This window comes from Haliotis cracherodii, unplaced genomic scaffold (genome assembly GCF_022045235.1).
Source record: "Haliotis cracherodii isolate W230 unplaced genomic scaffold, xgHalCrac1.p SCAF_9, whole genome shotgun sequence".
NCBI classification, from domain to species: domain Eukaryota; kingdom Metazoa; phylum Mollusca; class Gastropoda; order Lepetellida; family Haliotidae; genus Haliotis; species Haliotis cracherodii.
In genome coordinates this window covers 19,601,253-19,617,599 of record NW_027266343.1, presented here as the reverse complement: position 1 = coordinate 19,617,599, position 16,347 = coordinate 19,601,253, and the positions used below count along the sequence as shown (strand labels likewise).

The window sequence follows — 16,347 nt, the reverse complement described above, 5'->3', positions numbered from 1 at the left end:
TAATAACAGCCTTTCAGCATTGTGCATCTGATGGGAAAGAGTAATGAACTCCGAATTGTCGCTTATTCAGTTAAGTCATTTCATTACAAGCCTTCAGTGAACACACTGAAATTCTTTTGCCTTGCATTTTAATTATGTTCTATTATATGTGGAGTCAGTGGTGTGGAACGTACTTGTTGAGGGAAGGGTTGGTGTCTTGAGGCAGCCACCTTTCCCCTGAGGTTTGGGAGTGTGGGACTTGGGGGCAGGCACCACCAATTACACTCGGAAATTCAACTCCTCATCCACGCTTTTGATGTGACAGCAGTGATAGAAACATCCCCCCACTTGCCCAATAGTCTTCAGCCTCTTTTGTGTCCTCTTCACGAAAGGTTTGCAAGATTTCCGGCTTCCCTCAGAACTTGGAGGTTCCCTGCGGTGTTTCAGTTGAAATTCATCAGTTTGAGATGTATGTTGCAGCCTTGTTCTTTGATAACCGACAAGAAAAATGTGAAATGTGTGATAATCAATTTCAGTGTGGTGTGTTCCAACTACCTTTCTTGAGCTGGGATTGTGTGATACATTACCTCCCCATCTGAATGTAGGCGCAGAGTGTTGGAATACAGTTAGTGCAATTACCACTCTCCTGCACCACCTCCTTTGAAATGAGACTTGTTTGTGTCCCTTACTGCTCAAGCGACAGGGTACACATCCTGTCATTACCCTGTTTGGTTCATCTTTCTCTGTTCATTTCAAGAATATTTAGCACATCGTATTCAATGTGACAAGCCATTTGCTTGCCAATGTGCTGGGGGTTTGTTTGTAACAGGAGAACCGCTGCGTGGGCTGATAGAAAATGAGTTTGTAACTGTCCTTTTGGAATGAGGCATTACAGATTATTGCAGACGATTTAAAAAACAACAACATGGAGCTTCTTGCCTGTCTCCTTTGTAGTCCATCCAAGACTTATTAAATAGATTGTAATTTTTCTAAAGATGACCTACCCCAAAGCTTACACTCAGCTTGCAATGGTGGTGGTAACGGTGGAAAGCATCTTTGACCGGTACTGTATTTGTACTTCTTGGCAAAGCCCACCATCCCCTACACTATAAAGAATTTAAACAAAATATTAAATATGGTATCAAAATGTTACACATGGAAACAGCATACAAATCATTTATCATATAATTTTGTGAATATATCAAATATTTCCAAATAAACTTGAAACTGAATCTAAAGAAAACTGGTCAGTCAAGATAGGAAGTTACTTGTCACTTATTTCTATCCCCAGCTTCCATCATCACAGAAATATCTCTCCTGGAAATATCACATGGCTACCCAACTCAAATAATCTAGATACATTTGCAAGGCCCCAAATTAGCTTGCCGATTTCCCGCCATTGTGATGTCTCTGTGCGGTGGCAGCAGCAGCCAGGTAGCGACATCGCATCCAGGGTTACCACAGCTCCTGGCAGTGTGTGCTATCTTTATTCTCCACACACAGATGTCTATTCACTGTGCCATGGTATTGAAGTATGAGAGCTGATGTAGAACAATTATCATGGTTTAGATCTAGTCAGTTTCCATAACAGTTCATTTCTTTCCTAGTTATTACTGAGCACAGGTACTAAGTATTGTTATTGTTTGGCGTTGTCCAATGGGAAGTTGTCTTCGGGGGGCTTTCTTATGGCAGAAAAAGCCTGTTCAAATAGAAGCTGGATCAAAGTCCTGAAACATACATGTGCATCAATATCTGTGTATGTTCGACTGGGCATGTCCTCGAAGAGTTTAATGGCACTCTGGATGTGTTACAGGTTATGCTGACACATTTTGAAAAACATTTACGTGATTCATTGTTTGAAAACATCCTCCAACATTGTATCTATTTCAAGTATGAATAAGAACTGGTAAGCTACAGTGAATAATATGGGAATGACTGTTCTGTAAAAACTATTCTCTCGACATTTGGAAATGTGATTTGTCTTTTTGACATTTGTCAGCTTCTGTTTATGTATGTTTAATGGCAGTCTAATGTGGGAGAAACTCTATTCCTTGCACTTGGTTCTGGTGTTATCCTAGGGGAAAGGCTCTGGCTATGAACTCATCTTAAATTGATAAATACACAAATGTGTTCTTACTTGGACACTTGTATGATCTGCACTGAACAACAGTTAGAATGATACACACACCCAAGATGTCTCCTATAGAGCAGTGTGTAGAATCTTCATGTGCTTGGATGTTTTAAATTAATGTGATATTATTCTTTCTCCAGAGTGAAAGTCCAAGTAGAAAGCGGCGGAAAACGTCCGGGAACATAGTGGACCTCACTAACTCCCCCAGTCCTCCCCCTAGTAGTCAGAGGGATGCTATATTGGACGCGGCCAGATCAGTACGAAGACGAAGCTCCACACAGAGGAGAGTGCCCGGTGAGCGCTGCACCACGCCCAGAGCAAGGAGAAGGTAAGCACCTGCTTATAAGCACGCTTGATCATGGACATCTTGGGCTATGTGTAGTCCAGTTAAAAGATGAGTTGCTTCGTCCTGCTGGTTGTACTGGTGGAGAATTGCTTACTGCAATTGACAAAGTAACATCAAACACTGCTTACTGTATTTTCAGGAGAATAGTGTGTGTGCACTCTCCTCTGGGGGATGCAGTGTGTTTCAGGGATCGATGTATGAGTATTTTATGAGCTACATTGTGTTGGTGGAAGGCATTATTATATATGTGCAGATATCCTGTAAACTACGTTGGAAATAGCTGTCACCTGTACACAAATTTTCTCCCAGATCTGTTATTTCGTTACAAAAATTCCCAGTAAAATAACTTATAAGTATTTTCATGCAGTGATCAGCAGAAATTGTATCTGAAACTATTTTACCAGGAATAATATATTCCAATGTCATGGAATTTTTGTTGCAAGTTTTACAATGTATACTTAAAATAATAATAACTATAAGTATAGCACTTACATATTTTGCCAGATATACTTTACGAATTTTACAGTTTGGCAAGTCACCATTTGAAACTTCACTAGGTTTGATTGTGAAAATAATATGTCGATACATAAAAGTCAAACTACAACAAATATTAAAACTAAATATAAAAGTATGACATTTAGGACGTATGTCTCTATTCTCTGTCAACTAATGTTCGTTTCTAGGCATCAGTAGCGTTAATCTTGTGGTTGCTTTAAATAAATGAGGTGGTGTGTTCTTCCAATCAGTTTACTCATGAATTCGCCATAATTAATGTAACAATATTGAATGAAGGGTTGTATAGAATTATTAAAAAAGATTTCAAACATACAATGACCAGATATACAATGGACCATTTTAATAACCAGATAGTGTAATAACAGGATTAACTTGCATATGTCGTACTGATTTGTAGACCTGGTGTATGGCGTGTTGCATGCTCGAGGCAATGTCTTTGCATTGGGAAAAAGACGTCAAAACTCATTACGTTCATGTATTATGTGCACTATACTCAAGAGAATATGCTATTCCTAATTGTGAACTACTACACGACAACCCTTCTGAAACATTGCCTGTATTGGGCCAGGTATTCTTCGAGTCCACTTCTTGTTGACTGGATACTTCTGTACTTCAGCTTTGATCATGATGGTCAGTTTGAATGTCAACTGTGTTACAAAACATGTGATACGAGTAAATAGTTGTCTATAATTGTCAACATAGATATCTGCCTGCAAGTAGTTATTCTTGGTTATTGTGATTAATTTATTTTTTACATTTGTCACATGATACTGTTGGTGTGGGAGTCTTCAGGTAGCATTCCATAGGCACCTCAATGTACTCAACACTTTTGAGTAAGAGACGGATGTCTTTCTAGAGTTTCTTAGTAGAGGAGCAAGCCCATAAAGGTGACTGGAAATGTTGCTTGATACATTGTTCACCTTTTACAACAATGAAACTCTGTTAAGAATTGTTTTCACATTTTGTGGCCCCTTTGTGAATCACCATTAAAGTTCATGACAATTTTCGAGGAATTAATCATGATCAATTGCATTGGCATTATCTTGAAATACTTCATAAATCACTGTCCTTGGCTGCTTAAAATACCTGAAACAGACTATAGAATAAAATGCCCTGTCTGAAATAAGTTGATTACATCTGACATTAAACTATACCTGATGTCACATGAATGCCAAGTTAACCTTGTGACATCTTTATGCTCCTGCTTTACACAAGTTATCAATTAATTTTCCTATCTATATACCCTTGTGTAATGCAATGGTATAATCCATCTGTTGTTATGGACTAGTCCATGGTGTCACATGGGGGGTATCAGATAACTTTGAAAGTCTGCTTGGGGGCATTGTGGCACAAATGAAGGATCTTGTTGAAGTTTTTTTTCCCTGAGGGAATTCTATTCTGCTTCCATTGTTTGATGAACAAAGAAGAGATAAAAGTATTGGGTTATAGATTTCTATACTTTCAAAAGATTTTGAGTTTAAAAAATAATCCTTTTGTTGAAAGCATTCACTTAATTTTGTTTGGATAAGTTTAGTTTAGCAAATTTGATACAAAATGTCAGGGGAATTTCATTGGAATCATGCCTGTGGACTTAGATGTTTTGATAAAAACAGGACTTGAATCAGAACCAAATGTAATGCCATCTAGAAGATTATGTCATAACATTGTTCCATGCAGTATTTAGTAGTGTGTTTACAGGATACAGAGTTGACTCAACAGAAACTTGTTAAGGGCAAAATACGCCTCTGTTCCTATCTCTAAAACTATATGTTTGCCCAGGGGAAAGATAGGTTCCTCCTAGTTCATATTCATGCTCCAGAGGCAGATAACCCAGGGGCATTCCAGATATGTGTTTCACGTAATTTATGTGTTTTAGGGTCACAAATCCCATTCCGCATCAGTACAATCTTTTTAGCTACCCAGATTTAAGCTTGAAGCTGTCTACAGAGGCGAACTGTGTTCAGATAAAACCCTATAGGAAAAAAGATGGGAGACCGGATTCCATTAGAAACTTGCTTCAGGGTGATTTGACCCGCATCTGTAAATAAATCGTGCTCCTATGTGATTCACGGGCCTTTCTGATTGGCTGCAAGTTAAAAGGGAAACCACTCATATGCCAATGGGCTTGGCTGGTTTGGGCCATCCATCTCCTTTCCGTGACATGTTGAATTAATTCACGACCAACACCAAATTTTCTGAGTTGAAACTGTCCTTCCAAGCTACCAAGCTGAGGGAGCTAATCCTATTTTCTGTCAGCCATCTTGTCTCAGATAAAATACCCCAGTTGTGACCATTTAATATTGTGAAGTTTGTTTCCATTTCATGGAAGTTCAGAAACAATTTGTTCAAAAATTATTTGAATGAAATATGAACACTTTTCATAAGACTGCTGAAATATGTTACATGGCAACAGTTTCTTTTCATGTAAAGAAATACCCACTTTGGACAGTTCTACATAATAGAACTATTATCGATTAGTGATAAAGAATATTTAATTGCACAAGTCAGCCATTGTTTGGAATATGGTAAAATCAATTGATTTTTTCCCTCCTTGAATATCCCCTGTTTCGAATTAACATCCCAGCTGTGGGATACTGTGTTGTGGGGATTACTTCAGAAAATGTCAGAAATTATAAATAACAGCTTTTATTGATTATTTCCCTGAATTTATGTTTGAATGAAACGGTTACAAAATTATTGAAATAGCAGCTACTCTTAAAGATGTAACATATGCTAACCCGGATATATAATTACTCCCTGTGGGTTGTGTGGGAAAAAACTCGATTTTCTTTGTTCTTGTAATTTTGCTACAAGGCAATAAGAGTTTGATCCCCAGCTAAATTTGCCTAATGAGCTGCACTTAGGGGTAATTTCACTGGGGAAGGGTTGGTGGAGTTTAGCTAGGGGTCATCAGGTGACAAGGTAGAATATATGGCCTTTGCTTATCAACAGAAGGAGTATGCTTTCAGACATTTCAGGCGCATGTTTTTAGGCCCTTTCTAAATTAAATCCTTTACGCTCTTTCTAAATTAAATCCTTAAGGCTCTTTCTATATTAAATCCTTTAGGCTCTTTCTAAACTAAATCCTTTAGGCTCTTTCTAAACTAAATCCTTCAGGTCTAACTTTATCCAAGTTGGTGTGACAGGATATCGTACTCTCTCTATAACTGAACTAAGTTTCACTTCTTTCATGGAATGATGACAAACATGTAGTCCTTGTTTAGGTTTTACTGTAATATAAATTATTTCATTAGCCATCTAATTCAGTTATTCTAGCAGGATACTACTTGACTCTTTTGTTGTAGTTCAATATTAAATGAAGTGTCTTATTTCATACTAATAACTATTTCTTAAAATATACTTTACAATTATGAATAAATAACAAACAAAATTTTGTAGACTGGTAATAATGATAGTCCTGCTTCATGTATATCAAGTCTATAACCAGCTCTAATCTACAGCATCCTATGAAATGAGCATCAGGAAAAACTAGAATTCAGAGGAGAGAATTGTATTGTGTAGTATAAGGTTTCATACACTATGCGTTAGTCTTGGTTATAACTGCTAGCCCAGAAAGGTTCCCACTTAACCTGCAAGCTGTGAAGCCTTTCCCTGAATGCCTGCCCTGTGGTGGAGAATATGGAAAGGCTAGGAATCCATATAATGGAGGTTTGCTGTATTCTGCAGAGGCAAGGTCATTGGCTGGGAGGGTGTTATACTGAGGCTGATTTGTTGTTATACAGATGGTGATGGTATAGTGAGGTACTTGACTAGTGTTCAGCTGTTGGCCGCTTGCTTTCTCTCCACTCGGCCCAGCTTGTGGTTGCAGCTTTGATAATTTGTGCATTTCCTCGGGTGATGTTTTCAAGATGCTGGAAATTTTGAGTTTCAGCCAAAGTCTAGCTCTCAAAAACTTTCTTAGCTTGCTACATGAAGCAGAAGAAAATGTATTAAATATTTATGCCTTTTCCAAGCCAAAATAAGAACAAATAAGCTGATTTGGGCTCAGTTTAAGCGTTGAGAAAAATGCCAGCTATTTTGTCAATTGCAATCAATTTCATGTACTTTTCTTCTGTCACGTGTATGGCAAATTTCATTACTTAGCTCTATGCAAATTAGGCAGTGTCAGTTTGATTGATGGTTTGAGAAACAAAATTATTAGTGTGATGGACATGTGAAACATTTCATGGTCTGATAAATGAATGTAATGAATTATTTCAGTGTGAAGTATTTCAGTTTCCCTAACTGTCTCTGATACTAATGTTTGCCAGCTTAGCAGTCAGAAAGTGAATACTTCCTTCTTTATGGAGAGTCCTTGCTAATCCATCAGCCTGGATTAAAAGGTCACAATGGGTCAGTCCTCAGTTGGCCATTGTGAGCGATATTTAGATGCAGGTAATGACTCTGTTATGTAGGCTTCCAACAGCCTGTTGTAATAGCAAGGTGAAGGACACCTGTACTCATATGCTGTGCTTATGCTAAATTTTCTCTGCTTATGCAAGCAGGCTAAATCGAATGATTACAGTCTCATGTGGCCTGGCTAATATTTATCACATCCCTTTGAAACAACATCGAGCTCTTTTTCCCATTCAATGTTGAAACCACACACATATCTGGCATACAGCCAGATCGCTATGTAGTGCAGATAGTTTCAGCAACATTCAAGCATATGATACTTTATTCTAAACTGATAGAAGCTAGTAGCTGCCCTCATTGTAGGATGTCGCTGCACAGCAGATTTTAAATGGGTCTTTGAAATACATCCCTGTCGATATTTTTGTTCACTTGAATGGTTTCTTGGTATAATGGCTTCATACACGCTTCAGTGAGTGAAGTCAAGCTGTTCAAGGTTGCTAGGCAAAGGGAGAGAACTCTTGAAGGATCAGGGAGTGTCAAGTCCTTTGTGATGTCATTTGAAGGTGGTGATGTCACTTGTAGAGCTGAATCATTGTAGCATGATGTCACAGTTCACGTGTGTCTTCATTTTTTCCTTGATGGCGTGTACTGGCATGCGGTATACTACCACAGGCCAACTTTGTGCACGAATGTTTTGACGTTTCGAAATATACAACCTTTCCATCTAAGTAGCCAACAGTGGAAATTGCATTGACATTTCTGAACATGTAATTTTTGTAATTACAGTCATTGAATAAATACCAGTGTAGGTTAATTAGCACGGTAGAATTGCCAACCAGTGTTGTACATGTATACTTGACTTGATACTGTTTTTCAGAGCATATGTTTACATTCTTTACCAGTCAACTAAAGTGTGAACTTAGTCATGCAGGGTTGCACTTCTAATGAGTCAAAGGGTTATTAGTCAGGAATTATGAAATGTGCTTCTTGGGCAAGGGATGCCATTATGATTCAGCTGGTGTTCTGGGAAAGTTCCCCCTTTCTGAATCATAGCTAGTGAATCAGTGGGGAGTACCATGCCTCTATCAGCAGTTGAATCAGTTGGAGTACAGCTATTACTGCAGTTTATACTGGTCCTCTGTGGAGACCTGTATGGTCAGGGCTGAATGAGCGTGTGGGCCATATTCCTCTTATGGAGTTTAATAGGAGTCGTTCAACCGAATCTCAGATTTGGTCTACAGCTTTCAGTCAAGTTTCTGACATTGCTTGGGATATTTTATCCTCCCAAAGAACAAGGACAAGTGTCAGTTCTGTGCTTTCTGAAGAAAGACTACAGGAAGTTGCTGAAAAAATATATTACCTCTCATTAGATTCTTTCTTACCATCTGAATATGGGATTTGTAATTGCGGGTGTCTTTGTGTCTCCTCCAGGGAGGATTTAAGAGGAAGTAATTTGCTGGACTTGCGACACAGCTGTGGTTGTGTGGAGACATGTTATATTGATGGATGGAGCAATGCCCACAATGTGAAACCCGCCCTAAATAAAGGATTGTATCAGGTCCCCGAGCAATATGCCGCACATGCTGAGAGTCGGGTGCGACGACCTATACAATGTGTAGGAGGTGTGACAGCGTTGACGGGTCCCAACATCTCATCAACGGATTCGCATGACTTGCTTACACTTGCACACACTGTGAGCTGGCCGCAAATAGACTATTGTCCTTCCCATTGTGACATTTTGGGGAATCGGTTTTATCCACTGTTTGAAATAAACGGGAGGCCAGCCTCTAGTCCCATTGTCCCTACCCGGCCAGCAATGGCCAGTCTGGCTGAGTCTGATCGCCCAGTTCGTGACGAAGGTGGGATACTTCCGTATAGACAAAGGGATTTGTTGTTTGATAGGCATCTGAGGGAGTTTGGTCTGATCAGTGTGGATGGATCCGTGAATGAAATGGTGTTTGAGCATCTTTACCAACTGTGTTCACAACATAACTTGATTCAGTTTTATCAAGAGCTGCACTCTCAGTACATATTTGAGTTCTACCTGTGGTTGTACGTCAGAATATGCGTGGACAGGAAGATGCAGAAAGTTCAGCAGAAGCTGGAGATCATTTCTCGCATCTTATGCCAGCCGGTTGAGAGTGTGCTGATATCCACTCTCACCAGCTTTGTTCAGAAGCTGGTGTCAAAACAAAAACAGATTGTAGACTCGACATTGATCTTGCTCAGACAAGTTGACATAGGGGAAGTAACTCCCTTGCTGGCCTCTCGCTTAGAAGACCTTGCAAGAACCACAAATATTCAGCTGGATTCAAAGCGACTGCAGCGTAAATTCTGCAGAGATGTGGCCATTACAGCCAGGAGGATCCTGATGGAATATCAGAATGGATTAGTGTCGAAATTTTCCAGGTATTCATTGATGAGCTTGTTGGGTTGTTTACTTAGGAACATGTGTGGCTTGAGTGTGTCACAGCTGGCTGTGTTTGTGATAGGCATGTGTTGCTTCATATGTGGGGCTGCTGATAATAATGGTAGTCACATGCTGGGAATTGTTAGTCATTTATGAACAGAATATTTCAGGATGAATTTCATCTTTCCTGTATTTCAGCAGCCATGTTTGTATCATTTGGGTGAATATTGCTTGGACTCTTGACTTGCTTGACTGTCTTTCACCAACTACCATGCAACACATGGATTTTTTGTACTTACAGTGTAGGAAGAATTTGATGAACAGACAATATGATTTTTCTGATGTTATATGTTCGCATCCAATGGTGTTCACATAAGTGTTTACAGTTTACGCAATGATATGTTGTAACATTCCCACTTTTTATTTCAGCCCTGGAACTAGAAGGAGGACAACTCGTGAACGCAACACATTACGGCAATCGGAATCTCCTGAGCGCCGTGCCTTCCAGCCCCCTGTGTTGACAGGGAGACAACTCCATCCTGCGGCGGTCCTGCCCGGCCAGTCCCCCCAGCATCCCGTCGTCATTGATGTAGATCAGGTACGCTTTATCAACCCTCAGGATGTTGTTTCACTCGGGATCTTGTTATAGGTCACAACGTTTCAGTATAGGTTCATAGGAACATTATTGTATGTGACAAAAGCCTAATAGCTTTAATTCTGAAAACACTCATGCATTATTAAGAGATTCAATTTTCTGCTTGTCACTGTAACAGTTTCCGGAAATTGATATGAATGGTATGAAATGAGATGCCTGGGATAAGCTACCCCAACCTTGTGTCAATCTGTGAATTAATGTGAAAATTACCAGGCCCGCGTGAATTATTAATGAGAACCTGTTGATCTAATGTTTCTTGATCATTAATTCACAACCACATCTCTTTTTTTCTTCCACAGGTTCAAGTGTCTGCACCTGTTTCCATGACGCCATATGCCATCCCCGTGTGCACCGGTCCGCATCATATGCCTGTGTGTAGTGCCGCACACATGCAGATGTGCAACACACAGCCAACATGGTCCATTCCTGCATGCACGGTGCAGCTGCCATCGTGCAGCATGCAGCACATTCCAGCGTGCAGTCTGCAGCAGATGCCGGTGCCACACACGATACCACCGATACTGCACCATACGCACCACCCACCCCCTCACCATCCGATGCCACACCACCACGGCTTGACGCACGCCGGACATGCACAGTTTGCACATGTCCCACAACCTCAGATGCGGGTAGGTACACAGATATAAAAATAATATTCATGAGTAAGTCAGACCACCCATTGTTCCATTGTTTAAGAAAAGGTAAAGGATTTAGAATTAATCTTCATATTTTTTGTTTCAGGATGAAGAGGTGCAGATTATTGCAGAACACCGGCCACACTACCCCCTCCCCCCTAGTATTCACCCTGGGGCAACACTTAACCCCTCCCCTCCAGTCATTTTACAAGAGCCAGTTGTGCACCCAACACCGCATGATATATATATGGTAAGAGAAATGCAAATTGATATTTATGATTATATCAAAGAAATACATGTATATATTTTTCAATTACTTGATTTTGTAAGTTATTTAATTTTTTATTTCAAACTTCAAATGTATTTGCTATTGCAATGTCATTTATGTACTAAGTTTTGGTATTGTAAATGTGTCTTTGATCAATGTTGTGTAGATTCTTAATGACATGTTACTTTCAGGGTCCATATCAGCGCTATTACGCAAGAAGAGCTGCAGGACGCAGCCGGTTACGTGGATCACTACCACCACCTCCACCTCCCTACCCAGGATTCCTTCTTCACTTCCTGTAAGTTATATTATCAGGCCCTTCAGACGACCTTTGTAGCCTTTCAGTCTGTGCCTTTTGGAATCATTTCAAGAGATTTGGTGGTTCAAATATGGACTTGCTAGACAGAGAGCACTTACTGGTCACCTATATTATCGGTTAATTGTTTCTTATCCTGATGATAGGGGCGGTCGGGTAGCCTAGTAGTTAAAGCGTTTGCTCGTCACGCCGAAGACCCGGGTTTGATTCCCGACATGGGTACAATGTGTGAAGCCCATTTCTGGTGTCCCCCGCCGTGATATTGCTGGAATATTGCTAAAAGCGGCGTAAAACCATACTCACTCACTCCCTCTTATCCTGATGAGGATCATTGCTGAATTCTTCTTTAACACATACTATTTCTTCCCCAGAGCTATGTTGGGTAACCCCCCTGTGCCTCCCTACGGCCGAGACCCCCCAGACGAGGCGACGGAGGAAAACTACGAGGTAGGTGTACGTGTATATTTTGTTTCTTCGCTTGCTGATGCTTGCAACACGCTGTTTGCTGTGAGACTGTCCTTCAAGAGCAGATTAACCGTTATCAAGCAGTAAAATATAACATCCAACTTACAGGTGTGAATGAATTCTTGGATGGACAAGTGCTACAATCCCAGTTTACATAGATACAATTGAAGGAGTGTGTAAAGCCCAACTCCCGTGGTGTTCAGTTTCACTAGTAGTAAATGAACCCACTTCTGATGTTTTGTTTTACTTATGTGTAAACTGTGTCTTGCAGGCCCTGTTGAGCTTAGCGGAGAGACTGGGAGAGGCCAAGCCTAGAGGTCTTTCTAAGGCAGACATCAAACAACTACCTGCATACTACTTTAACAGTGAGACTCCTCGCTCGGACCTGGACCAGACGTCATGTGTGGTGTGCATGTGTGACTTCGAGAGTCGCCAGCTGCTGAGGGTGCTTCCGTGTGGCCACGAGTTCCACACAAAATGTGTCGATAAATGGCTCAAGGTGAGTCTGCCAAGACCATAACATGATAAGAGCAATTGTCAGACCCTGAACATCCTAGACTGTAGTCGGACTGACTAGGAGGATGGAAACAATGCAGTCTTTGAGACACTTTCTCACACACGATCTACATATCATCAACGGGGCGGTCGGGTAGCCTAGTGGTTAAAGCATTCTCTTGTTAAGCAGAAGACCCGGGCTCGATTCCCGTCATGGGTACAATGTGTGAAGCCCATTTCTGGTGTCCCTCGCCATGATATTGCTGGAATATTGCCAAAAGCGGCGTAAAACCTCACTTACTCGCTAGATACCATTTCATGAAGCCATGGGTCACTGCTTTGCAGCTTGTAAATATGCTACTCAACATGTGCTAAGGACCAAAACAGTGATCTTTAGTCAAGGGTATGGTCCAGTGAGCAAGTGTTGAGTAGTATATAGATGAGTGGGAATATGACTTTAGACTTCACTTGAGGCGGAAATCAAATTGTTTTCTGGCTTAACAAAACACGTTGAATAAATACACATTCACCTGCCTCTCGACACACTCACATGTCAAATCTACAGATTTCACTCCACTGGTGAGTGGTGGCACATTTATGCAGGGATTACTTTGAGGAAATTTGAGATACAATGTATAGCAAAAACAGTTACTTTCCAGCATTTGACATTATTGACAATAACAAGTCTGTTTTGGTAAATCTAAACTTTATTTCATCACATTAGTTTATGTAAGATATTATTGATGACAATTTTCATATCGATAACAGTTAAAAATTACATTTGTCAAACCTTTTTGCCATCCCTTCTAGTTACAGCGCTATGTAAATCCCTACTTACAGGAATATATCTGAGCAAATTGTTGTTATTTCCAGACCAACCGAACCTGCCCTATATGCCGAGCCGATGCCACGGACATGGCCGGGAACCACTCAGAATAATACTGTCCACCAACTGGCAGGTGGCGCTGTTGTCGCCAACACTTCAATGGAAACAAGAACAAGCGTTGTGGGAAAAGACAAATGTGCAAACTCTAGCTTAAAAAACTATAGAATTTGTACATAGCCACAATTCTCTTTCTCTCCTCTGTTGGTTCTGAATCTATCAAAACTCATTACCTCATCGTATTGTGTGCGAAGCTGTATATAAAGCTTGTGCTTGGCCGTAGATAGCTTGCAGACAGATGTCAAGTCTATACCAAGGAGAAATACAATATTGGTTGATTGAACTGAGGCAAGTCAGGGACAAACTGTGACTTTTCTACTCTGACTGTCGACAACTAGACAGACCTGTTGGAGAGGTGCACCCACACACTGTGTTTGAATACCTTGAACATTGCAAGGATTGAACAGATGTTGGAAGACTTTGTGACTTGTGTGAGGATGGACTACTTTCCTGGTCAAGGAATGGGTGTATTGTGTCTGCCTGCATTGGTGCTGTAAAAATGCTTTGTCGCTCAATTTTTGTTTGTGTAAATCGTCGCACACGATATTTCTTGGCCAGTTTTCAGATAATCGATGTATGCAAGAGTAATAAGAACTGTATAAATCTCATAGTATTTTCCTACCTGTAGTATTTTGAAGATTCATGACATGCTCAAGGAAGGTTATTGAAATAATTCAGATTTATAACATTTTTTGTTATGCATATGCGCAGTTGAAATAAACATAATAATTCCCATCTATTAATTATATCATCTCTCAGTGATGACATGCTCCAGGATTCTCAAATATGGTACATAATATTTGTCTGAGCAGATGTAATCTACGCAACTGACATGCCAAAATATGAAACATACCGTGTACACAAGTACTTGTAGGTACAAGTCAAACTTTCAGGTTCATTCAGTAATACTAGAGTTAAGATTATTTGTAACATCATGATTTATGGGATTAGCAAAAAACAAACCTCTTGTAGATTTCATTGCTTGTATATTTCAGTGAAATTCATTATTCAAATACGGTTGTGGAAGCCCTGCTCATCATCAAAGTGTCTTCTAAGGCAAATACATTTGCATGTACCTTGACATGAATCTGTCACAGCTTAAAGCATAGTAACTAACATTGTTAAAAAGACGATCATGAATACGACAGTGATTTGCCTTTAAGCATTTAGACCATGGGTTATGACCATATTTGCCTTAATCTTCAGATATTTGGTCAATTTCATTGCTTTACTTTCAAAATAAGTCAAAACATTTCTTGTATAGTTATTCTCCATAAATCTTTCAAAGTCATAGCATATTCAGGAATGTCAAATACTTTTTCCTCTTTCTTTTCCAAGCTTTTGCATAATTTTATAAGCATCTTCATGCTGCGTCTACAGCAGTGCATTTCTTGTGTTACAGCTTTGAAGATATATTTGTTTAATTATCTTCACTGTTTCCTTTAGTTTTCTTTTGCAATTTATACCTCAATACAAAAGTGGACAAAGAAATTCATTTGATTTCAGTTTATTATTCTGGTCTGTTTTATTCTGAATTTTTATCTTACAGGCAAAAAAATGTATATAAAAATGTTATTGATTGAACAAGATTGAGTTGAATTTCATTACTTGTTTCTGAAAGTTAGATATTAATAGTGAACAATACAATGCCTTATTCAACAAATTTATAAAGCAAGAATTTACTAGATTTATCATCATCCAATATTTATATTTGGGGGTAGTTAATGTTCATGGAAAGTGTGTTTCCTCTTTTTAAGTTGTGGCTATTAACTGTTTTCATAAGAATCTTAATCTGGATTTTGACAAGTAATAGTTTGTCCAGGAATTTTTCTACCATATAATCTCTTTACTCACCTAATGATTTCTTGTATGAACTATTAACTATAATAAAATATTCTACATTATTTTGAAGTAGGATAATGTGTGTATGTAGATTTTCTTTAATTTGATAACAGTTATGACTACACAAAGTTCTTACTGTTTAAGCTCTCCTTCCATGTTATGCAAAATGTTAAATTTCACACTCTAGAAGTTTGACAGTATGTATATCTATATATATATACTTTCCCACTCTATGCGGCATTGCATATATTTTGCAGTCTGTTTCTACTGACTAACTGTTAGTTGTTTTTGTGTTGATCACAAATAATATTCTGTTCTGATCTAGTGCATTATAGAAATCCACTTTGTGAAACAGGAAGTGGTACGGGTTTGCTATGAAGGCTAGCTTCAGTCACAGTACTTGATATTTCCAGTCAATAAGTCACAGTTAATCAAATGTCTCTTCTCACAGGGTACACAGACTGAAACTTTCCCGCCATTTGTGAACTCGGAAGAGCCTGTAGCAATCCCAATATGATCTACCTCTGCTTATTTCTATATTATACAAATGCCTTTTTCTCCAATATAAAATTCCAAATGTTCTGTGCTTTGTGAATGTCTCAGAATTATGAATTGTTTTTGTAAGGAAACAAACATTGTTTCAGTATATATCAAATGTTGTAAATGAATGCAGATGATGCAACTCACTTTCAAAGTGTACCTTTCAAAATATATGGCAATAAACCATAAAGACAACACATCGGTTGGTAGTTTATTCCTGTTCTTGTGAGTGTCTGTCTGTATATGTACATACCAGTCACCACATTTACCTTTAGTGGAAACATGGCGGTGGGGTAGCCTAGTGGTTAATGTGTTCACTCATCACTCTGAAGATCCGGGTTTGATTCCCACAAGGTGAAGTCCATTTGTGGTGTGATATTGCTTGAATCAATATTGCTAAAGGCAGTGTAAAACCATACCCACTAGAGTAGAAACTGAGTGTGGACACAT

General features: G+C 39.3%; 1 protein-coding gene across 1 annotated transcript in view; it reads left to right on the top strand.

Annotated features, from left to right (window-relative positions):
- LOC139452140 (E3 ubiquitin-protein ligase RNF38-like) overlaps positions 1 to 16,092 on the top strand; it is an 86,714-nt gene extending 70,622 nt beyond the window's left edge. Inside the window, exons 4-11 of the mRNA XM_071233477.1 lie at positions 2,251 to 2,438; positions 10,168 to 10,336; positions 10,693 to 11,022; positions 11,135 to 11,278; positions 11,488 to 11,594; positions 11,984 to 12,065; positions 12,349 to 12,576; positions 13,446 to 16,092. Of these exons, the coding sequence (XP_071089578.1) occupies positions 2,251 to 2,438; positions 10,168 to 10,336; positions 10,693 to 11,022; positions 11,135 to 11,278; positions 11,488 to 11,594; positions 11,984 to 12,065; positions 12,349 to 12,576; positions 13,446 to 13,511 (1,314 nt within the window). The 3' untranslated portion in view covers positions 13,512 to 16,092. The remainder of the gene's footprint in view (positions 1 to 2,250; positions 2,439 to 10,167; positions 10,337 to 10,692; positions 11,023 to 11,134; positions 11,279 to 11,487; positions 11,595 to 11,983; positions 12,066 to 12,348; positions 12,577 to 13,445) is intronic.
- The last annotated feature ends 255 nt before the right edge of the window (positions 16,093 to 16,347 follow it).